Raw genomic sequence first — 24,310 nt, 5'->3', positions numbered from 1 at the left:
AGTCGGTAGTTGTCCCCATCATGTGGTTTGTTGGCAGATGCAGAAGAGCTTTGCTGCTGCTCCTTGATGCCAGAGGTCACTAGGGCATACTGGCATACAGGCAGCCAAGCTGACTGTAGGTTTTATTAAGTTTGGCCTCCTGAATGCCAGGCTCTTGTTCCAGTGCTGCTACAGGAGAGCTCTGCATTACATTTAGCATAGCTTGTGATGTTAAGCTGCACTGTTTTTTCTCAGAGAGTGCAATCTTTTACACTGTCCAAAAGGCCAAAACCTTCAGGTCTAGTTTTTTTTTAATTGCATCAACAGCATAATTTCAGGAGAATTGCATCTGGTCTCAGCATTGTTTAGGCTTGGACTAAACTAAAACCTGTATTTGCTAGTACTTTTGATTCTTAGTCTTGCATAAACGTATTATCCAGAAAAATTGTTTGCTAGTCCATTGCATCTCCTCAAAGTCAAATTATAAAGTTTGTTTTCTGAAAGGAGAACATTTTAATACTGGTAATTACTGTTCTGGTGAAATATTGAGACTGAAAACAGCTGAATTATGTCAATTAAAATCCTCAGTTAACTTCTGTTAGGGAATAATTTTAAACAACAGTAGTAGTACATTACCCTTTACTTTTTGAAGGCACATAATTCTTGCCATTGTTGGAGTGACATATATGCATGAACCAGTTGGAAAATGCCCCAAAGAAGTCATTTAAATGTTCAGATTTGCCTTAGTGACTTTTTTAATAAAGTCTGCTAAAAATCTCCTGTAATGAATATGACCCTCAACAGTAATATTTATGTTGTATAATCAGGGTGTTTGTTAGGAATCTTATTATTGTTCACAATGTAATTAGGCTTATAATCTAGTAAATGTGACATGCTATAACGTTCTGCTTTGTAAACATTATTGACTCCATTTTAAGACTGAGAATGCCTCATGCCAACAAATAAAAGAAAATCATGGCCTCATAAAAACTTCTAATTATTTAGATGTGCACTCTCTGGATTCCCCACGCAGTCAAATTTGAGGCTGAACCAAGGTGAATATTGAACACAGGTGCAAGCTTCAGTGCAGGTGATCTGCCAACCTCCTCCTTTGCCAGCCTCAGCTGGCTGCTTCAATCTCACCACTTTGAGGGGGAAAAGCTGCAAATCTGAATAGCTTTTTAACCTCATCTGCAAATGTGTGTTCATATTGTGCTTCTGCCTTATTTTTCATTATTTTAAATAAGAACCAGATATTGATTTGCTGCTAATCCAATGTAGCCACATATGTGTATTGATCAGTCACTTATTCGCTCATGGGAGGTAAATGAAAATGGGCTTAGCTGAACTTAATTTTTTGGAAATTTTGTTGTTTCTTAAATGGACAAAAATTTGGATGTTAGATTATTTAAGCAGTAAGCAGAATGGGCCATTGCTAAAAGTGAATTTTTATTAAATTATTGTCTTAGTGTAACTAGTTGTAGCATTCTTTTTTTTTTTTCAACTCAAATAATGAAATGAGCCATGTCTCTTAGGCTCTGCTCCTTTGAGACCTGTGTCCTGCAGGAACTCAGAGGATGGCCTGCTTCTCTTTGTCAATCTATGAGAGCATTTGTTGTCCTTGTCTCTCTGCAATGGTCTTGTTTACTCAAAGTATCTTACAGTGCTGATAGTAATTTTCTGAAGAGTACAAAAGACTGCTGTCAGCAATGAGAACAGATTCCAGATAGGAGGCTTTTTTGATGTAAAACTGCTTTTATTGCAATAGCTGTTAGGTGCAGTTTCTCCTGTCAGCCACTGTACGGGCAGGGCAAAAGACAAGTGCTAGTAGAGCATCTATAGTCTTGGTAGCTTGCTCTAACTGCAGTCTCTCACTTTGAAAACATTCCCACAGCTGTGCCAGCAAACATCGCTGACCTGAGAAACATAGAAGTGCTCAACTTTTTCAACAACCAGATTGAGGAGCTGCCTACACAGATTAGCAGCCTGCAGAAGCTCAAACACCTGAATCTTGGGTGCGTATCTTAATGCAAACATTTTTTTTATACAGGTGCTGGTCAAACATTGTTGCAGATGAATCTGGAACTTTTTTTTTTGCTGTTAAAGTTTTCTTTTGAAAGTGTTTTTGAAGGTAATTGTCAATTATGGCTTCGAAGTGCTTAGTCCTAGATAATCATGTACTTAAAAGTTATCAAGTACTTACTCTAGGTAAACTAATAATCATTTAAGGGCAACAGCAACTCACATTCATCTAATACTGAAGTCAAACTTAAAAATTATTGCATTTTACTTCCCTAGCATCTGGTTGATGTGTAAGGGCCAGGCTCTGTTACCTGTCCTGCTTTGTAAATAATGATAATTTTTTAAAAAAATAAGTTGTACAACTCCTCTCCCCAAAAAACCCACAAACCTAAAACCACAACAAACAAAACCCTAAATGATAATTTTTCCGTGTTAATTTAGGACTTGAATTCCAAAGACTCAAATTTCAGTTTAAAAAATCTCAATTTCTGTTAAACCTGTAAAAGAAGCAACTAATCTTTAACTGTGATATGCTTTTAATTCGAAGTGCACTAGTACTGACTAAATTTGAGCCAGAAACATTCCTGTTAAGTGCTCAGATACTATGTTCCAGTAGAGTTGGTGATACTTTATAAACACTACAGTTGAAGAAGACTTTCTTGAATTACTAAGAAAAGAGAGGTGAAGCACAGAACCTTCTTAAAATTACCTGGGCTTATTGAAGCATAACTGCTCAGCATTGGTAGGGGTAAGCTTTAGCTTTATAGACTTCTCATAAAAAGAATATTTGTATTTTATAACTTAAAATTCTGAATGCCTGAAAGTGATGATTTTTTACTATTTTAAGTACCAAACTATTTTGGCTAGGTTCTGTGTATTCTGCTTTAGATAATTCTGTAAAGTGCTGATAATTGAATTGCACCTTGAACTGTTGGAATGCAAAGAAATGTTTTCTTGATGATCTGTCTTCTTTGGTCTTCATTTGGTCACTTTAGATCTCTAGCATGCCTTACCATCTGTTTGAACCTGGAATTGTTTTTCATAGCAAATATTAATCCTTGATCAGGATTCTATATGCCTTGGGTCTTAGATCTTTATTTTTGGAATGGCATACAGAAATGTCACAGCATATGGAGAGAGGACAAAGTTGGGGTCTTTCCGTGGATTAAAGCAACGATAAGTGTTTGTGTGGTTCAAATACTTCTTCATTAATGGAAAAAATGTAGTGTGAAAATCTACTTGGGGTTAAGACCTGTAGACATTTAGGTGTGGAGCCACAGTTGCCACCTTCATGTGTCTTGTGGCCCATGATCTTGTAAATAAAATGCTCTTCTTTCTTAATCCTCTCATTACCCATGATCTTCCAGGCACAGAATTTACAGCCCAGCCTTAGCTTTTGCAAACTGGGTTCTGCCTCAGAGGTCCTTGGAGTTAGTGGAGAGGAAACTGTTCTGCCCTAGAAGCTTGTTGGGGGCAGCCTGGAAACCCTCTTGTCATCTGCAGTGCTTGTGCACGCACAGGGCATCAAAATCTCTGAGGGAGAGGGGAAGCCTGAATGGAAGGATTTTGGTGCAGAGGGGTCAAGTGGTGGGGTGGAAACAGGAAACGTACTGTTGCACTTAGAAAGCTGAAAGCTTAAGGAAAAAAAAACAAAAAAAAAACCCAAAAACAAACAAACAAACAAAAAAAAACCCCAACCAACCAACCAACCAAACAAAAAAAAAACCCAACAAAAAAAAAACACACACAAAACTCAAAAACACTGGAACAAACCACCAACCCACCCCCCCAAAAACAAACAAACAAACAAACAAAAAAAACGCAAGAAACCCCACCAAACAAAGGCAGGTAACACTGCTCAATGTTTGAGCTTCTGCAGGGCCCAAATAGTGCTGGGCAGGGAATTTCAGCTGGTTATTTTTTTCATGCCAAAGAACAGATACCATTCTGCCTTTTTTTAATAGGGAGAGTGTTCCTTCTCTCCCTGTTCCTTGCTTACAAGAAGGAAGGCCACTTACTCTTTTTGTTACTGATAAAGAAAGTGCTTTCTTTAGACTTATTTTCTGTAAAGAACAGTTGTTTTAAAACCGGTGACAAGTCTGCAGTAGCAATAGTGGAGAATATCTTTCTGTGTTTTTAATAGCTACTACCACAACAGTAATACTATGTGTGTCTGTAGTAGGACTTCTTATGGGGGATGAGAGGGAAGGAGATAGTCTAGATTTTAGGTATAGAGAGCTGATCCCTACAGATGGTTCTTCTGGTGGGGCTGGTTTACACAAATGTGGGAGAGGAAAGGTGAGGTTAGTATCTAGAGAGTCCGTAAAAGGAATGTTGTGCCTCTACTCTCCTTGCTCTCATGGTTTTGTAGTCATCATGCTTGGTCTGGAGGTGCAGTTGGTCTTGTTTGTAATTCAGCTGCCAAACAGCTTCTAGAAGGTGGGCTTATTAACTGTCCTACAGATGTGTTTCATCTAGTAGTATAGCACAGTGTTTGACAAACATTGCAGGGGTCAAGGAAGACCCTAGTGATCAGAGCCAAAAGTCTTTACTTTAGGCACCTAACTTTGCCAATACTTTGACCTGATGTTTTTATAATCTTTAGTGTTACATTGTGCTTCATGCATTCACATTATGTCTCCTCTTGACTTTAGTTGTGGCTGTTGCCCCAAGTTCTTTTCTGTTGATATGATAAGCAGCCAGAGTTCTAGCTTAGAACACAAACAGTAAGGTTGTATAAAGTATCCAGTTCCTTGCCTTTCTTCATCATTGAAGCAGCCCTAGTGATTATCTGGATCACCTTGTTGAAGCCTTTTGAGGTGAGAGAAAAGTTAGTGTTTTCTGTAGCTTGTCTGTCCAGGCTGTCAGAGAAACCTTTTCCTTCAGTTAGCATTCTCCATGTCCTTGCAGTTGCTGGTGGGAGCTGCTGTCCTAAACCCTCTAAGACTGGTAGGTGAGCTATATTTAGACTAAACCTTATCAATCAGAGGACTAACATTTTGTTTACTTAATGCTCCGTATGCCTCAATAGTTATCTAGTGGCATAAATTCGCCGTTCTCAAGAAGGACTTTGAGCAGCAATTACCAGTGAACATAAGTACCATGCAGTTGAGAGATTCCTCATTGTATTTGGTACCATGGGGAAAAACTGTGTGGTAAGGTGGGATGGCAGATGGTCAAGATGATGTGCAAAAGGATAATTTGCAGTTTAGCTAGGAGATAGGTCATCTAGCTCAGGACCAGCTTTAAGCCGAGCGTAATTCTGGGGCCCCTCTTTCCCCTTGTGCTTCAAGTCTCAGGTGTGGCTGCTGGTTGACATAACAGACAGCATCCCTTGTGAGTCACTAAATTTGGGGCATATTTATAGGAGTGAGAAATAAAAGGTCTGCATTGTGAAAGGCTTGCACTCTAGCATCAACCCATTTTCAAACCAAAAGGGAAGCTTGTTGTAGATTACATTTTTTAGAAATTAGGCTCTTCTTAACTGTATTATTGCTATTAGACAAAGTGAATACTGATGTCATGTTCTGTTTTTTTTTTTTCCTCTTTAACTACAGCATGAACAGGCTAAACACCTTGCCAAGGGGATTTGGCTCTTTACCAGCTCTAGAGGTTCTTGACTTGACTTACAACAACTTAAATGAAAAGTCCCTACCAGGAAACTTCTTCTATCTGAGTAAGAAATGTTTCTAAATACTCTACAAATCTTCATGATAAGGTGCTTTGCTTTCTACAGTTGAAATGTATTTGATGGAGACCAAACTCCCAACAGAATTTTTCTGAGATTTATATTTTTCTTTGAGTATCTCTTGAAAATTTCTACATAGCTCAGCAATATTTATCACTGATATACAGTCAGTTGACACCATTGGACATGAGAAGACTTGGTTAGTAATAGTATATTATTTTTTTTCAGAGTAATATTTTCTTGGGTCCCATACTCAGTTAAAACTTCAGGAAAGCTTGCAAGCCTTGCGAAAGTAAACAGTTTTGCAAGGCATCTGTTGTGTGTTAAGTCTGGAAACAATTGTGTTCTTGTTGGTTTGTTGTGGAACTAGTTTTACTAGCATGTGGATATTGAAGTGTCCAGTATGTTGAAAAGTATGCTGAAGTGCCAAAGCTTGGCACCAACGTTAGAGCTAAGCTGACCTTTACACATGTTAAAAATAACACTCGCAGAGTTAAAATAAAGGTATTGTAATGCATATGTGGAGAAGGGCTGCATTATGGTTGCCTAAGCAACTTGAATTCTCTCACTTTCTGGATTTCAGTGATTCTGCTACCTTACTGGTCTTTGCCGTGTACTGTGCTGAAGTGGCTTCAGGATCAGTACGTTTAGCAGCAGCAGTGACAGGCAGGGGGAGAGGAAGGAGTGCTGCTGTCTGAGAGATTTCATGATTCTAACCCGACAGAGGGAAATTTTTAAGTTTGCACTATTTAAAGTGGTCACACTTAATGAAATGAAAAGAGGAGGAGGAATAAACTACGTGAGACAGATGGGATCTCCTCCCTGGTGGGGAGGAGAGATTTTGCTGACCTGACCTTCCCGCTGCACCCAAGGGTTCTTTGTGAGTCTCCATTTTTTATTTTTTTTTTTAACTATCATATATGCTTATTCAATAATAGCAAGCTATGTGGTTTTTGCTGGGTCTCTTTTGCTGTGGATTTGCAGAAACTAAGCATGGAAATGATAACTAATACAATTTGAGTCTTCTGTATTGGTCTCTTTTAAGGTCTTTTTTCCAGAGTTAAGCTGTTACCTATGCAGCTTAACATGATGTATATTTGTCTAAAAAACTCAGGTTTTTTTTTTAAATATTTGTTTAGGATGCAAATTGCTGTAATAAATAAGAATTGGGGGTAATAAAGAGTAATGGCTTTATTCAGACAGTTGAGCATTGAGACTATATGCCAGAACCTGCCAGAGTCTACTATTGTAGAAATTGTTAATTGTGCCAGTCCTTTTGAATATAGATGTTTTCCTGAACTTGCCAACAGCACAATAAGCTGGTAAATCTAAGTTTGACCTGCTTGTTATTATTGTGAGCCCTGGGTACGTCAAAGGCTTTTCACCAAGCCAGGATTATTAATCAAACCTGACTCCCTTTTATTGATTAGATCTCAAATGGTTGGATTATATGCCACCCTGTTTATATATTGCTGTTTAATTTGCAGCCACCTTGCGTGCACTCTATCTAAGTGACAACGATTTTGAAATCCTGCCGCCAGATATTGGGAAGCTCACAAAGTTGCAGATAGTAAGTAATTTATCTAAATTCTTGGAAAATCAATTCACTTTTACAGCGCTTGTAGGAATGGAATCTAGTCAATTTGAGGAGTAGTAGGGTATGTCTGCAGGAATAGACCACTATACCTGGCACGGTTTCTTGTTTACCAGCAGACAGTTGTAAATAAATTGGAAGAACTGAGCATTTAGGAGAAGGGTGGGGGCAGAAAGAAGAGAGTTTTGGGTTAGACTGCTTTATGGGAACTGAAAATTGTTCTGACTACTTTATATTCACTCTTAGCTGAGTCTTAGAGACAATGACCTGATATCACTGCCTAAAGAAACTGGTGAGCTCACTCAGCTTAAGGAACTTCATATCCAGGGAAATCGTCTTACTGTGCTCCCCCCAGAACTAGGTAAGATTGTGGATGTTCATTTATTTATTTGAGTAATAACGGTAATGATGCACTGTGTCCTCTGAAATAAAACCAGCTGTTGAACTGTAGGAATTGATTATGCTCAAGTTATCGTTGCTGCTAATATTTGCTTTCCCCTGAGAAAACTCTCACTTTCTCACTCACACTATATATGCAGGAGGGGCCAGAAGATTGTGTGTTTGGTTTTATTATTATTTTTTACGTTATGCTTGCTTTGTGTATTAGTACACCTGACTGCAAATTAGTGTATAGCATCATGCTTGATATCATAAACATAACATAAGTACTGGGTCTTCAAAGCTGTTGTTGTCTCTGGCTAGGTTTTGAGAACAGTATTTGGATTAGCCAATTAAGGAAAAATGACAGCAGTATAAGTGGCTTTCTTGTGACTGTTCCTATAAAAGTGGAATTTTGACCAACTAGAGTAAGATATAGCTAAATTAGAGCAATTCTTTTATGTTTCAGTAGCTTCCCTTTCTTAGTGAGTTGACAACTCTTTCACTTAAAGCAGAGGAGCCAATTGATGTACTTCGAATTTGTATTATTGGCCATTTAAATATCATTAGAAGTGGGTTCTTTCAACCTTATAAGGTAGAAATACTGAAGTATTGAATTTGCTGAGTTTGTATTGCAGTCTTCCATTTTATGTGAGGGACATAAACTTCCATACAGTTTGTACCCCAAGGCAGAGTTTGGTTTCAACTCTTTTTAAAGATTTTAATAAAATATTTTTTTTTTACAATAATGTAGCTGCATCCATTATCAGTTGTTGAACACTTGTTACACAGGCTTTATTCCTTGTTTCTTGTTATCGTGGACTGCTATATAGGGAAGCTTCTCTGTTTCTACTAGTAATTTCCAAATAATAATTCCCAAAGCTCAGAAGGATAGTAACTGAAGTTAGCCTGATAAAGTAAAATTATTTGTTGTCATGAGAACTTGCTTCAACCCATTAGAGAATGTGGCAGCTGTGTGTGTAAATGTGACCGTGTGCAATGTATGCTTTTTGTTTTATACAGCAAAGGGAAGTGTCTGCTTTTTTTTTTGCTTTGAGGTGGGGGAAGATCATTGCTTGATTCTTATTTGCTTAGTCACCGTGGTTTTTTGCCTTAATCAGTCTAGCGGACTATATGATGAGGAGTAATTTGTTGGTTGGTTGGTTTGTTTTCATTTTTGTGTTTTGGGTGTTCTTTTTGTTCGTCACCACTGGTAGGTGAAAGTGGCTCTCATTTCCTTAATTTCAGATGTTGATTCTTTGACAGAGGTATACTTTCTTTTGCTTTTTGTTGAAGTCTTTCAACAGCAATTGCATTTCAGAAGCATGTAGTATCTGTAAATGTACTTTTTCGTAGCTTCCAAATTGTAGCTTTGGTTTTTCACAGAAAGTGGAAGTTAAATGCTGCACTGAGTCTAACCACCTTCTGTGGGTAGTTAAATGTTCTAAACATGCTGCTGCCTTACAAGCATAACAGCAGATTCACTTGAAATGGTTTTACCATCATTGTCCAAAACAAATGGAAACATTTAAAAGAAAATTATTTATTTTGCACTGACCTACAAGAATCAGGGTGGCCAAAGGAAGCATTACTCCTTTTAGTTAATATTTGTTTGCCTTGTAGAACAGTATCACCATCTGGTAGAAAAAGGACTTGTCACTTTGCCCCACCTGTCGAGCATGAGGTGCATTGACACAGCGTAAGTCCTTGTTGCCTCTGTTCTTTTACTCACATGCTGTTTTATAAATTATACTTTACTCTTGATGTGTTACTTTACTAGTGTTTCATTTTATGATCTTACCCAAGATCCTAATTTATGGTCAGTTTGGTGTAATTTCTGTTGCAGTCCATGCCATGCATAGTGCTCCAATTACCTAAAATATTTTAAATTTCCAGAGAAAATTACACTGAAGTCTGGATTTGTAACTTGTGCATCTTACAAGCATATTTACTTGCCACTTACTGCAGAGCAATGTTCTTGTTTAATAAACATCTCGGCAAACATTTAGGGAATGGATTTTAGTAAATGGAGCACCAGGCTGGACTTTGGAGAGCTTGTTTGAGATCAGGTAGGAGCAGGTCACAGGCAAGCATGAGTCTGCCTGAATTATTGGAAAATGTCAGTTAATCTCTGCAGCCCTGTTTTCTCCTCTGCAAACGAGCAATTTAGAGAAGCACACCTCTGTGTACAGTTTCAAAGTTTGCTAGTGGAAGGTGGTATGAAGTGTTACACCCTAATGAATGGACTGCTAATTCCATTGTGGCCATCTGAGGGAAAAACAATTTTATTTGCTTTTGGAGTTCTCCCTCCTAAATTTTTAAAACCGAATTATAATGTAAGGAGGACTATCCAAATACTCTGTGCATGCTGGATAAATAGCTTTTTGATGAGCAGGTCCTATTTGCATTAATTGGAGGTACTGCTGTTCCTTTTAAAGTAAATAATCTTTCCTCTCTCGTTATTGCTTTCATAATTAAAGGTGCTAGAGGCTTCTGACTGGCTTAGTTTGGGCACTGGTGGACAGCAATGGGTCATTAGATGTTCATTTACCAGGGAGAAGGGTACAATATAAACACCAGAATAAAACAGTGTATTTGAATGAAGGGAGGAGGAGGAGTACATTAAACTCATTTTTAAAGGTAATGGAAATAATTGCAGAAAGCAGCATGGAGAATAGGGTATCAGAAAGGGCCACAAGCAGGCACTGGGATCACAATTTTGGAATGGAGAAAGGTACCAGTAAATAAAACCCTGCAGTCTGCTCTCAATTCACCTGGTGAGATTGACCATGGCACACACCAGTAGAGGGCTGGGGGGGATCAGTATTGTTCCTCTCTATGCTTAGGAAAGAATACCTGTGACTAATTTTAGAAAAATATTCTTTCCCGGGAGGAAAAGAGGGGTCTAAAAGAGTGCAGGGGTGCTCTGGGTGAGGGTGCTTGTCTGTAAATACAGTGCCTGTGAGGGATGAATGCAGGAAATGGCCAGGAGTAGGTGGGTGGAATTTGCAGCTTGTTTTTATCGTTTGTCTCTCAAAAACCCGTTCGTGAGGAATGGTGGTGGGCAGTCATATATAAACTTTAAAGAAACGCTGGCATTTTTTTCCCCAGCATTTGAAAGGTTATGTGCTGCACTGCGAGACAAATAAATCATGATTCACTGCAACAACAGAGTTGCAGTCAGTTATATAAATTGCCAGGGAAGCCGTAAATCTGTCATTTTGTGTATTCTAATGGTTTAACAATTGGAACGGTGTTGGGAAGGAGAGCCAAATAGAAACAAGAACCATGTAAACTAGCAGATGCAATTAGTAAGATCAATGATGGTGTTTTAAGTATAGTCATCTGGGTGGACCCACGTGTGCCACATCAGAGATTTTCTTCATGTAGTCAGGGGTGTAAGAGTAGTATGTGTGCAGGACATTCACAAATATTACATGGAGCTAAATGTAAATAGCCACCCAGATGATAGAACTAGCTTCTCTGTAGACTTCTGGTTTTGATGAGAAAACGAATAGCTTGATTTTTTAAAACCTAGATTCTAATGTTCATTGTGTTCATTGCCATGCCTCCAACACGTGTGCCCACATATGTGGAGTTTGCTCATGTTTATGCATGTGGGAAGATCAGCATTTTCTAAGGATTCTTATTTAAATACCATCCTATTTTTCCAAAACTCAGTGTTGGCATCAATGCCTTTTCAGTATGTTGTTCTGTGCTGTTCTAGTTTATTAAAGAATTTTGTCAGGTAAAGGAAGGCACTCTCATAACTGAAGTTAGGTACATATTTGAAAAGTGGAAAAATCAAGCTCTTAAAAAAAAAAAACCAAACCAACCAACCAAACAAACAAACCCAAACAAACAAACAAACAAAACCCCAAAACAACAACAACAACAAAAAAACAAGCCAAACTTGATGGGGTAAGTAGCTGTGTTCCTTTTTGGGGAGAGTGAATCATTTTGTAAATTAAATCTATATGTTGGAATGACTACGTAATGCTTCCACCATATTTTAGCTTTGAACAGCTGAATTACCTTTTGTAGGTAAAGGATTGGCTTAAAGTAGAAGGTGCAAGGAATCCTGTCAGAAGTCTCAGTATTTCCACCACAGGAAGATGTTTTAAAATGTAGACTTTTGAAATTACTCTAGAATTTGTGAATTAATGTTATAGTACATCAAGTGGTTGCTGCAGTTATTTGTTCAAGTTAATATTAATTGAAATACCAGTTTACTTAATTATAACAGGCATGTGCAAATATCGGAATCACTTATTTCACAAAAGAGATTTCTTTTCTAAATACACTTGACATAAATGCCAAACTTCTTATTTCTGTGCAAACTGTCACTGCACTTGACCTGTGTCACAACATAACCTGCTCCTCGCAGGTCTGTGGTGCTGGAGCACCCTGAGGCTCTTTGCACACCAGCTCTCAGTACTGGAACAACTAATTGATACCTTGCAATTTAGAAATAATTACTAGTTTCTACTTACAGAACCAAGGCAAACGTGGTGTAAGAAACTAAGGAGCTTTACTAACTTCCCAGTGGATAAACAACATGTTTTCTAGGACTACTGACATAGCAGTTATTAGTTAAGGAATAATAGAAAAATGTACATAACAAGATTGTTATTGCATAACAAGGTTACGTAGGGATAAAGTCAGGAAGGCCAAGGCACAGCTAGAGCTGAACTTGGCAAGGGATACAAAGAAAAACAAAAAGGGATTCTAGAAGTATCTAAATCAGAAAAGGAATGTCAAAGAAGGTGTACCCCCCAGTGACAAACAATGGTGAATTAGTAACAAAGGATGAGGAGAAGGCTGAGGTACTCAATAACTTTTTTGCCTCAGTTTTCACTGTCAACCTCTCTTCTCATAGCCCTCAAGGCAGTGACCCACAGGACAAAGACCAGGTAGACAAAGTCCCTCCCACTGTAAGCAAGGACAAGGTTCACGACTACCTGAGGAACCTGAACATAAATAAGTCCATGGGACCTGATGGTGTGCATCCCAGAGTACTGAAGGAACTGGCTGATGCAGCTGCTGAGCCACTCTCTGTACTATTTGATGAGTCACGGCAGTGAGGTGCAGTCCCTAGCGACTGGAAAAAGGGTAACATCGTGCCCATCTTTGAAAAGGGTAAAAAAGAAAACCCTGGGAACTACTGACCTGTCAGCCTCACCCCTGTGCCTGGGAAGATCATGGAACAGATCCCCCTAGAACACATGCTAAGGCACATGGAGGACAGGGAGGTGATCCTAGGTAGTCAGCATGGATTTACTCAGGGCAAGTCCGGCCTGACCAGCCTAGTGGCCTTCTATAATGAAGTGACTACGTCAGTTGACAAGGGAAGACCTATGGATGTTGTCTATCTGGACTTCTGCAAGGCCTTTGACATGGTCCCCCACAACATCTTAATCTCTAAGTTGGGGAATTACGGGTTCAATGGGTGGACTGTTCAGTGGATAAAGAACTGGCTGGATGGTCACATCCAGAGAGTGATGGTCAATGGCTCGGTGGCCAGATGGAGGATGGTGACGAGTGGTGTCCCTCAGGGGTCTGTGCTGGGACCAGTGTTGTTTAATATCTTCATTAATGATGTTGACAGTGGCATTGAGTGCACCCTCTGCAAGTTTGCAGATGATACCAAGCTGGGAGGTGCAGCTGATGTGACAGAGGGATCTGGATAGGGTGGAGAGGTGGGCTCCGTTGAACCTCATGAGGTTCAAGGCCAGGTGCAGGGTCCTGCATCTGGGCCAGGGTAACCAGCACTATCAGTACAGGCTGGGAGAGGGTTTACTGAAGAGCAGTCCTGTGGAAAGAGACTTGGGAGTGCTGGTGGATAGAAAACTGGACACGAGCCACCAATGTGCAATCGCAGCTCAGAAGGCAAATCACATCCTGGGTTACATCAAAAGAACTGTGGTCAGCAGATCAAGATAAGTGATTCTGCCCCTCTGCTCTGCCCTGGTGAGACCTCACCTGGAACACTGCGTCCAGTTCTAGAGAACCCAGCACAAGAAGGATGTAGAGGTATTGGAGTGAGTCCAGAGGAAGGCCACCAAAATGATCAGGGGAATGGAGCACCTCTCGCATGAAGACAAACTGAGGGAGTTGGGGCTGTTCAGCCTGGAGAAGAAGGGGCTCCAGGGGCACCTTATAGTGACCTGCCAGTACCTGAAGGGGCCTACATGAAGGTGGGGGAAGGTCTATTCAAAAGGGTTTGTAATGGTAGGACAAGGAGTAATGGATTTTAAACTAGGAAAGGATAAATTTAGACTGGGTATTAGGAAAAAGTACTTTAATATAAGGGTGATAGATCACTGGAATGGGCTGCCCAGAGAGGCTGGGGAGGCCCCATCCCTGGAATCACTCAAGATCAGGCTTGATGGGGCTCTGAGTGACCTAACCTAGGTAGAGATGTCCCTGCTTGTGTAGGGAGGTTGGACCAGATGACCTCTAGAGGTCCCTTCCAGCCTAAAACATTCTGTGATTCTAAGATGGGTCACAGACTGATTATCTAGATAAGAAAAGCATCTCTGAATATTGTATCAATGTCATGAATATGCTAATTGTGTGTCTCATTTTAAGTTTAAAAAAAAAAAAAGGAAAAACCACAGCACCTCCAAACGCCACCACGCTTATGTATTTAGAAACTAGACTCATCCTACAGAGTACTTGATAGGAGTTAAGGTGTAGGGCTAGAGATGACAACTGCAGTTTCATTGTACAAAGAAAGATGTTTTCTGTAGTCCATCGTTTAGATTTACACCACAGGTATTCATTTCCTTACACTGCTGTAATTCTTCCCAAACTTCCCAAGATTCAGACTTGATCTTACATTAGTTTTTAAAACACATAAGTCCTGCCGTTGCTTCTGAGATGACTACAATGTGTCAGTAGGCTTTACTAATGTTGAATATAGTCTGATTTTAAGTACCATCAGCACAATAATAATGTTTCTGTCAGCAAATACTTTGTAGGTTTTGTGAGAGCTGTGGCAGGTAAGAGTGCTGTAAGTAAGATTATAGCCAGTCTGAGCAGATGTTATGTTTGTTAAATTTGATTAGTTTTACATGTTTCATAATACTTAAAAGTGGTTTCGCTCTTCTGAGTGCTCGGCAACCTGTGCTTGAATGGAAGTTTCGAAGGTGTGGGGCAAAAGCAATACAGTGAATGCTTTTTGAACTCAGATTTTTAGATTAACTAGATTTTGCTCTGATAGGGATCCTTCAAGGAGAGAATGCTGTGTTGAATTCCCGTGTAACTGAGAATCCCAGGGGAGTTTCTGAGGTTGGAAAAAATGTGCAATAGATTTCAAAATACATTTGGATGCTGATCCTCTAAGCCTGTAATACTTCCTGTGCCGTTAAAACGTCATTGACTTTAAACTACTTTGACATCATGTTAATTCCCTTTCTTCCAAAACCCGTCTGCTGTATAGTGTGTTTCTCAGGTTTCTTCACTGGGAACACTTGGCAGTGACTGTCACCTTGCCCCTTGAGATCCTGCTAAGTGCTGGGCATTTGTTACACAGAGCAGTGAAGGGAAATGGTATTTATAGCACCAGTCACCTTTCAGAGAAAGAAATCTGTGAAACTTGTAGGTCTTCTAGTAGATGGTCTCTCTCTTACATTAGCAATGTGGGAGAGATGAATTTGAGTCATAAGTAATTTGAAATAATTTTAGAAAGAATATAGGAAACATTTGGAAGTCGTTTATTGGATTTCTGTCAAGATGCTGTTTCTTCTGCCATCCCCCTTAGCTACCCACACAACAGTACCAGCCGGGTTGGTTGCCTTGGTACCTGAAGGCTGTGTGTGTAGTGGAGTTTGGCTGTATCAACAGCCAGACTTGTCATGTGGAAGTACAAGCTATTAGCAGTGTTGTTTGGCTAGGAGTGTTTTGTGTGCTGCGTTGAGTAAGTTCCTGTTTTGTGGCTTTCATGTTTGAATGTTAATATTATTTACTCTTTCTACTAGTTGTCCTGCAAAAGTCAGGTGTGTAGTGTGGAGTGATGGTAGAAATTGCCAGGGCTCTCTCCTTGTTCCCAGAGTGTTAACCACTCCTCCTGTCACCTGAGTATGGAAGTGCCAGTTCACCCAGTCAGGTCAGTTCTATATTCTGCTTGTACTTGGTACATGAAATGTGGTTTAAGGGAGAAGTTCAGCATTTCATCCATTCTGTTGTCTTTCTCGGGCTTCACCTTCAGTCCTGATACATTCTGGAGTAGAAGTCTCCTTATGCCAACTCCCCATTACACTTTGGTATAATGATTCTGGCTGACCTTTGCTATGATAATGCAATCTTGCATAAATACCTCAGGACTAAATTCACTTTGTTTTAAATTCTCTGCTGTGAAGGTTGAGGTGGGACAGTGGTGGAGAGTAAAATCCTCTTCCCACAGAATTGTAATAGCGGTAGCTGAGGTCATTCCAGTTTCACCTTTACATCAAGGGTAAAGAATTCAAGACTTGGTTGGTCTGCTTTTACTCTTTTTTTTTTTTGTTTCAGCTGTGGTCCTTTTGCTAAGAGTTGAAGCAAATGGAGTAGCTATTCTGGAAGCACACAGAATAATCACAGTCTTTATTTAACCTATCGAAGGGAAGAGTGAAAGGAGACTTAGCTGCTGATCTCATTAACTCCATGAGAAGAAAGCACAGGTCATCTACCCTCCTAGATGGGCAGAAGAAGAAGCAGTGTTCGAGAACTAAGGCAGCTCAGTTCAGCACTGACATAAAGAATGCATTTTAACAATGATGAACCATTTGAACGAGGCACCACTGGCAAATCCATGTTTTTCAGACCAGATGTTAGTGTGAAATGTCCTTCAAACCATGTCTTCAATTACTGAACTGACACAGAGGAGACTATTAGATGTATTCAGGTGAACATTCAAGTTGGGGTCTAATCTCAGAGCTCATTGTTGGAAATTCTCATTTACATCTAAGAAGTTATGAGAATAATGTTACAATATCTCCTGTTTTCTGTTCCTAAAAATAATTGTAAAACCAAGGATGGGCTTAGGCTTCTGTGCTTGGCTTTCAGGTTGCTCATTCAGCCTTCTCTTACCCTGGAGCTTCCCATCCAGCTCTCACAGGGGAGGCTGCAGGCACTGCTGTCTGTGTGGTCAGGAAAGCAATCAAAGGAAGACTTCCAGCCTGCTTCTCTCTGATGGATGCTCTGGAATATGGTTGGATAATTTGTATGTACTGGATTTGATGTCTTGGTGTTTGAGAGTTGAACCTTTTCTCCTGTCACATAAAACCACCAGAAATGCTGTTTTTGGGTTTTCTGAAGTGCTGGTGACTCCAAGGCCTTCTCCAGTACAAGAATGTAGAGGAAAGAAGGCAAAAGTGTTGCTGGGATTGATCTTTTGCAGGTGCTTCAAATTAGGTTTAGATTTACTAGTTAAGTGCATAGAAACTCATCAATAAGCAAACGTGTATTTTTGACATATGCTATGGAGCTGTGGATTATCATACTGAATATTACTGTGACTATTTCTGCTGGTTCCAAAAAGACTGAGTTGCACATAGAAGTCGTTCGCTTACATAGACGTCGTCTTTGGGTCTCTGTTGTCTTACTGCTTCTTTATAGCTACTGTTTAAATCTACTTTACTAATCATTAAAAAGTGATAGAGATCTTCAAGGCAGAGATGCTCTTACTTGTTTATAGGAATGATACAAGTTACCGGTGTGTGGCTTACATGTGCTTAAGGTTGGTTTAAAAATAATTTGCTTTTGATAACACTTTGTGGCATAGAAATCAGTATATATTTTCATTTTTTACATAGTTTTTAAGACATCATCCACAATTGCTTTGGTATCCTTTTTATGACATTATAGTCATATTATTTCTTCCACCTCCATGCTTAAATAGATCCCTCTCTCTATGGAGACAAAACACATGCCACAAAAGTAATAAAAATTATAAGCCCTGTAGTGTAAAGCAAATCTAAACCAAGCCAGAACAGACATGCTTTTACATATAACCTAAGTTTAAATTTAGTGTAGAGGATTGAACTCTTACTTAGCATCTAATAAAACAAGATTCAAGGGAATTTATATCTAAATAATACCAATTTCATTCCTCCTGTCCTTGTATAAGACAGTGAGAGAGTAAGACTTTTGTGTTGTAAAGGGAAAGAACATTTAAATAGCAGACTTAAGAGAAATTGCCAAAAGGGGTATGTTACAGCCTGAGGACTCTCCTTGAGGCCAGTGCAGTGGAGCATAGGCTGGAAGGTGAGTCAGAGTACCAGTGGAATGCAGATGTGAAACTCAGCTGTATACAGGCTGAAACTGTTTCCATTGATTTTAATGAAGCTCCACTAGGGATGAATTTAAACCATTACAAAGAAGCGTTGATCTGGCATTTTGCAGCTAGGATCATGTTTCTTACGCTGAATGCCAGTGTTCACTTCTCAAATGTCAGAGTTATTTAATTACTTTTTCACCTTTTAATTTTTGAGAGTATTTAAAGTGTTGCCAAGGGGGCTTTGAGTGGAAAGGACAAGTCAGGTTTGTTTGTTGTTTTTGTTTGTATTGAAGTAATGCCCATGTACACTAGTCATACCTTACTATGCCTTAAGTATGCATACATTGGGTAAGTGTTACACACTCCATGTGTCATACATCACAAGAGGATGAAAGGCTTGTAGTTGCATATAAGAGATGCTTGCAGGCTAGATCTAATGGGCAGGAAGAGCCAGGAAAGTCTGGAGAAAGTCAAAATGATAAGGTACCATTATCAGTGCCACTGACATGTTCTGCAAACACAACTGTGGAAGGCAGCATTTTCTTTGTTTTTATGAGCTCTTTTCAGACCTTTGCAGGCAGTTGAGCAAAACACAAGCGTTCACACAAACCACTTTTTATTTCAACAGCACAGAGGGAAAGTAACAAGAAGCATTAACTATAATGTTTTAGTTTAAATGCAGGATAGATTCATTGAGGGAGGTACAGGGAAACTGTAGCTGTCTTTTCCATTCAGCGTCATTCAGGATGGGATTTGCCCACTGTTGTATGAGTTGTTCTTCCTGTCCACCCATTCAGAGCTGTGGGAGCTCTGCATTTAAGCAATAATAAATGGATAGTTTTAGTCAATGGGTGGCGTAAGTTAGAAAACATTAAAATTAAAAATATGCATGCTTTGATTTTGCCCTTGCATCTTGAAGGGTTTGTTTTGGTGTAGATCAGTGTATTTACCATAGCTTCCAAGCAGCTGCTAATGAGGTTTGGGCAGCAGACAGTTTTCAGGTCTGCACAGTTGACTATTTGGACATAGGAACAACTTGTTTTTAAGGAGGGTTAAGCACAGAAGTTTAGTTACACCGATCCAACCAAACTTAATGTTTCAGAATCATCTTTAGATAAAACAAGTGCTGAGACAGGAGAAAAAAAAAGGCCAAGATCAGGTATTTATAAGACCACACAACTGGTTCCTTTTTAGAAGGTTTTTGGGCATTCGGTGCAGGTTGTCTACAGCAGTCAGCTGTTAGACCTTTATTTTTGTTCTTCTCTTTCCCAGACTTTGTTCTCTTCTCAGTGTCTGCTCACTGGTAGCTGCATATGTCCATTTTGTGTTCTTCCTACTTGGAAATTTATGTCTGTTCAAGATAGAAAACTTTAAAAAAAGTATCTGTCAGGCTTAGAAATTAGAAGGTTCTTTAAGCATGTTAGACCTGGGTTTTGGTCTATATAGTTTTGATTATTTATTTGAATAATTTTAGAAGTGCTCAAAAATAATTTGAAAAACATTTCTGTGATCTAAGGAAGGGGCTGTGCTGACTTGTCTTAAGGGTAGCCTTTTCCTCCTCCCTTACCAGAGGCATGTGACTAACACATTTCAGTGGAGTCTGTCTCTTTCAGTGTGGTAAAGTAGCAGGATCCTTAAGTCCATTATGAGGAAATACCACTTTAGTCCACTAGTTATGCCAATTTTAGAGGTGATAAATATTTTTTTAATTGGTTGATGTGCATGGAAAGAACAAACCAGCAATGACCAATGCAGTCTCTAACCGTAATATATTTTGTGATCGAATCATCAGTACTGAATTTTTACTAGAGGCAATTTTGTGGTTTGCTTACTAAAAATATCCAAGGGATTTGATGTGATCTGTGTAGCAGAACAGTATATAAATTTCTGAAAGGCCTGAGGATACTGTTCTGCTGCTGCTGCTGCTAGACAATATGCACGAAGGCGCATTTCTGGCCTATGACTAGTGCTGCAGGGGTCTAACAACAGCATTTCTTAGCACAGTGCTGTTGTAAAAACCTAGGCAAGAGGACTGTTGGTCAGGGACTGGGACACAGCTGTAATGTGTCCAGTTGCACAGCAGTCCTGCAGTGAGCCGGGTACCAGGTCTGTGGCTTCAAGTGGGTTTGATGATCTCTTCCATGCTCTTGGGTTCATCTTGGTGCAGTGGGGCAGGAGGGTTCATGGAGGGCTTCCATGTGTTCGGTGACCCCCCGCATGTACTGTTCCTGGGATGTTACTGAGATCTTGGCCTCATGCCTGGGGCTCCTGGATGTCCTGTGGCCAGAGCAGAATTAGGTAAGACCTCAATTCACACATAGTTTCGTTGTAAGCACAGAATGGACACCAGGATATGGTTTTAAGCAATAAATAGCTATGCAGGAGTGACATATTTTCATCCTGTCTGTTATAATCATAGTTTTTTTGTTCTCAAGTGGCTTGCCTTATAGCAAGAGTGTTAGACTTTGTTTCCTCCCTAGTGCTGATAAAATGGGGCAGGCTCTCCATGACTTCTTATCCCGCTTAATTCTCTGCTCATTTATGTCCTTCATTTCTAGATGGAAATTCCACTTCCAGAATCGAACAGTGAGGAGGTGAAGGTGTTAGGTGCCCTGTTGTTACTGGTTTCTGGGAGGCAGCCCCTTCCCTGTGGAGTGGCACCCACTCTCTGCCTGGTGCTTGCCATGAGGACAGACAGATTATTTCTTTTTGCACTACAACACTTCATTAAAATATTTGCCTAAAACCCTAGGCTGTGAGGTGGTAGCTGACCTCTTGCTCCAGCTGTATGCAGCTGGTGGGATGCCCACAGAGGGATGCCAGCTGCTGCTGGCAGGGCTCACAGAGGCTTGTCCTGGGCAGGGAGTGGGTGGATTTCTGTGTGGATTTTGGACTTCTGGATGCCTCGATTTCCATTGTAATTAGATTAATTTCACCCTTAGGGCCTCTTTCTGCCTATTCACTCTGAACGTAAAAAATATCTGTACCTGCCCCAAGGGTGTTTTGAGAAAAATGAAGTGATTACTTTGGCATGAGGACCTACAATTCATTTTGCTTGATCAGTCCTCTTTTTGCTGTAAGATTTCTTTAGCTTTAGTGGCGTAGTATTTATTACAATTAATTACATTTAAATGGGCCAGGTGGTATTTGAAATGAAAGCGAGTGCACCGCGCTGTGAGGGTAGAAACATATGGCAGCATTCCCTGGGCGATAAATTTGTGACACGGCTCAGGATGAGAAGATTCAGCTGAGACGCAGGCTATTGATTTTTTGGGAGTGTGTGACTTATTCCTGTAAGCAACATCGAATATTCACCCATGATACTGCCAAGCTTGCCTCCTTAAATATAACTATTTTTATTGGTTGTACAGAGATTGATCATTATACCTTGATGCAGTACTTGCAGAGCTGTAATTACAAGTGAGCGCTTACAGCATGGATAGTTTTACAGAGCGATGCATGTGGGGTTTTTTTGCAGGTAATAAAATGGAATATCCAATTTACAATTGCAAAGCAAGCCCCTGAGTGATACACGATCCCCAGAGCAGCACTGGTCACAGGGTTACGGCTAATCGCAGTGCTGGCTTGCTTCCCCAGTGGCCTGTGCCTGAAGACTGAATAGTGAACAGCATGAGCTTGCGCCTTGAGCCAGCCAGCATAGATTTAGACACACCAGTTTCTAGCTTATTACGTCCTCTTTGTCACAGTACTTAATCCTGCTTTCTGATCCTTGTTAGAACAGGGCTGTCGAGTCCCTTAATAAAGGAGATGGGTGCAAGGCCGCTAATGAGGCGCGCTGAAGTGTGAGGCAGTGAGGGCGATTGCCGCCTGACTGACAGGGGGGGTGACATGCTCCCTGCCTGTTGTTATTTCCGAAGAACAGGCCGCAGACAGCTGACAGATGAGCTTGCTAAGGTAATGGTGACTTGTTGATAGGCCGATATGAGATGCATGACATCGTTTCACATGGTATAATAGCCTGCCTTTACTCTAATTGTGTTAACCGTTTTTACAGAGAGAAACACACCCAGGATTAGATGTGATGTAGAATGTGCAGCTGAAAAGGGCAGCCAGCGCGTGGCTTGCAGCAGCTCCTGTAGCGTGCACGTGTGTTCATGCAGCTTACACAAGTGCCTTTAATTTTGAAAAGCTAGCACATGAGGCTGATTTCAGATTTATCTGACAGCTTGGCTCAGTCAGTCTTCAAAACCTTGCAATTTTGTTTTGTTTCCCATAGTTAAAGTGCTGGGTTTTTTGCTGTTGTTGTTACGTCAGATTTCCAAGAAGAGGGTAGGTCTCTCTTCATCATAAAATTCACAAAAACAAATGTAAAATGTGCACAGATTTCTTGTTTTAATTAAAGAACACACAAAAAATATTTCAGTGGCTAGACCATCCTGGATTTCAGCCTGGTGTATCCATTGTCATGAGGAGTTTTAGTAGAGCATGTACTGTTTTGGTTTTGGGTGGTAAATATTTTCAAACTGAACAAACCAACCAACAAAAAACCAAGCAAACCCCTGATAGGTCTCTTGAGTTTTCCCGGTCAATGGAACAGGTAAGACTGGCATGTTGCAAAAATGATGATTTTGCTTGTTTTTCTGAGTATAGAGAATTATAACCACCCATCAGTGGAAGGGTCTTGGTACAAGCAACATGCTGGGCACTAGGAAGTCAAGAAGCCTGCTGAGCATCGCTTGTTGACATAATGTTTGGAGCAATGATTGAGAAATACTTTGCAATGCTAAGCTTCAGCAGAGTGAAGTCCTACTACAGCAGCATTCTCCTCTTATTCTTGCAAGCTGTGGTGGAAAGGACTCAACACCTGTGCACTACTAAGCCCCGCTTAAAACTTATTTGATAAATAACTATTACATGCAGTGGTGGCTGAGTTCAGTCCTGCCATGCAATATGTAGCAGCACTGTGGAATAAATAGTGTGGAACTACATCCATCGTGGTGGGGACTACCATATCCTCCTTTTCTTCTTGCTTTTATTATGGCTGTGCTCTCTGAAATTAATGAAAAGTTTTATACTCACAGCAAGATATTTCTTTCCAATGTTTTGTTTTGTTTTTTTTTCATGTGCTCTTTTGTTTAATCTCTTTCAGGTAATTTGGATTTGACTGGTCAAAAGCAAGTCTTCAAAGCAGAGAACAATCCTTGGGTTACCCCTATTGCTGACCAGTTCCAGCTGGGAGTATCTCATGTTTTTGAATACATTCGTTCAGAAACATATAAATAGTAAGTTATTACATGTCACATTTATATACTGTAGCTGCAGTGTTGTTGTGGTTTTTTTTCTTGTGTGTTTGGCAGAGAGCTAACAGCTACACCCTTCTTTCATAATCCATGCAGTATCTTGGTATTGAGGGTGATTCAGAGGCAAACCTCTACATTTGTATTAAGGAATTTTGCTGACAAGGAGGTAAATTAATGTGAGTTAGACACATTAGGAAAGCACAAAGACTGTTTGATATTGTCCTGCATTTGTTGTTCATTTCTAAGAGTTACCAAGTAACATGAGAGATATAAGAGAGGAAGCATTACAAACTTGTGGGAAGTACTAATTTTGAGTATGTACAGTAAGGGTTAATAGATCGAAATAGATTTTTGTTAATGTTTTTGCATGCAGATTATAATATTTTGAAAGCGATGTCTAGAATTCAAACCTGTTTTGATCTGGACTGATTTACAAAAGTCTACAACCCTGGTAACTCAAATACAGATACTAGTACTTGCCTCAGCAGTGTAACTGGAAAAAAATAAACCTCATGCTGATATTTCTGCATTTTAATTCAAAATTCAAAGTACAAATAGCAACCATTTGCATAGAAAATAATGTCTTTAATCATTCACTGAATTGAAATATTTCTTTTCAGAAAAAATTTGCACGTTAACCTGTCCATGGTGAAACTTTAGGAAGTTATTTTTTGTGTGCCTGACAACAAGCTTGATGCTGTCTTCCTAGAAGCAATAGGTAGTACAACACATAGTGCAACCTGTGGGTTGTAAAGTTATGGGGTTTTATTTCACCCATTATTGCAATAATTTAGAAGAACTTCTGATTTATTTTTTTTATACAGTAGCTGTCTGAACTCAATTACTAAAGAAGATTATTCACAAGTAAATGTTTCGGGATACCAAATAAGTAACTGAGATGTAAATTTCTATATGAAACTAAATGATCCAGCAATGGCTTTCATAGGCTGTTCTTTTACAGAATTTAAGTGAAAATGATCACAGATGGGAAAATGGTTTCAAAAATTCTCAGAAGTCTCTGGATATTTATACTGTAATATGTGTTCTCAAGATAGGTTTATTCATAGATTTAAGTAGGCTCCAGCACCCTTCTGCCAGTAGTACTCTGTACTACAGACGTGGTGTAG

The 24,310-nt window shown here is 39.7% G+C and overlaps 1 protein-coding gene across 1 annotated transcript; it reads left to right on the top strand.

Moving 5' to 3' along the window:
* Positions 1-1,846: 1,846 nt before the first annotated feature.
* Positions 1,847-23,166, top strand: RSU1 (Ras suppressor protein 1; the record flags this gene model as incomplete). Its single annotated transcript, XM_008941897.1, has 5 exons — positions 1,847-1,994; positions 5,559-5,677; positions 7,177-7,259; positions 7,530-7,644; positions 23,033-23,166. Coding segments are annotated over 5 exons (599 nt in total), but the record flags the coding sequence as incomplete, so codon positions are not given.
* Between the last annotated feature and the right edge of the window lie 1,144 nt (positions 23,167-24,310).

This window comes from Merops nubicus, unplaced genomic scaffold (assembly GCF_000691845.1).
Source record: "Merops nubicus isolate BGI_N331 unplaced genomic scaffold, ASM69184v1 scaffold29456, whole genome shotgun sequence".
NCBI classification, from domain to species: Eukaryota; Metazoa; Chordata; class Aves; order Coraciiformes; family Meropidae; genus Merops; species Merops nubicus.
The sequence above is the reverse complement of the archived record's forward strand: the minus strand, read 5'-3'. Positions and strand labels throughout refer to the sequence as shown.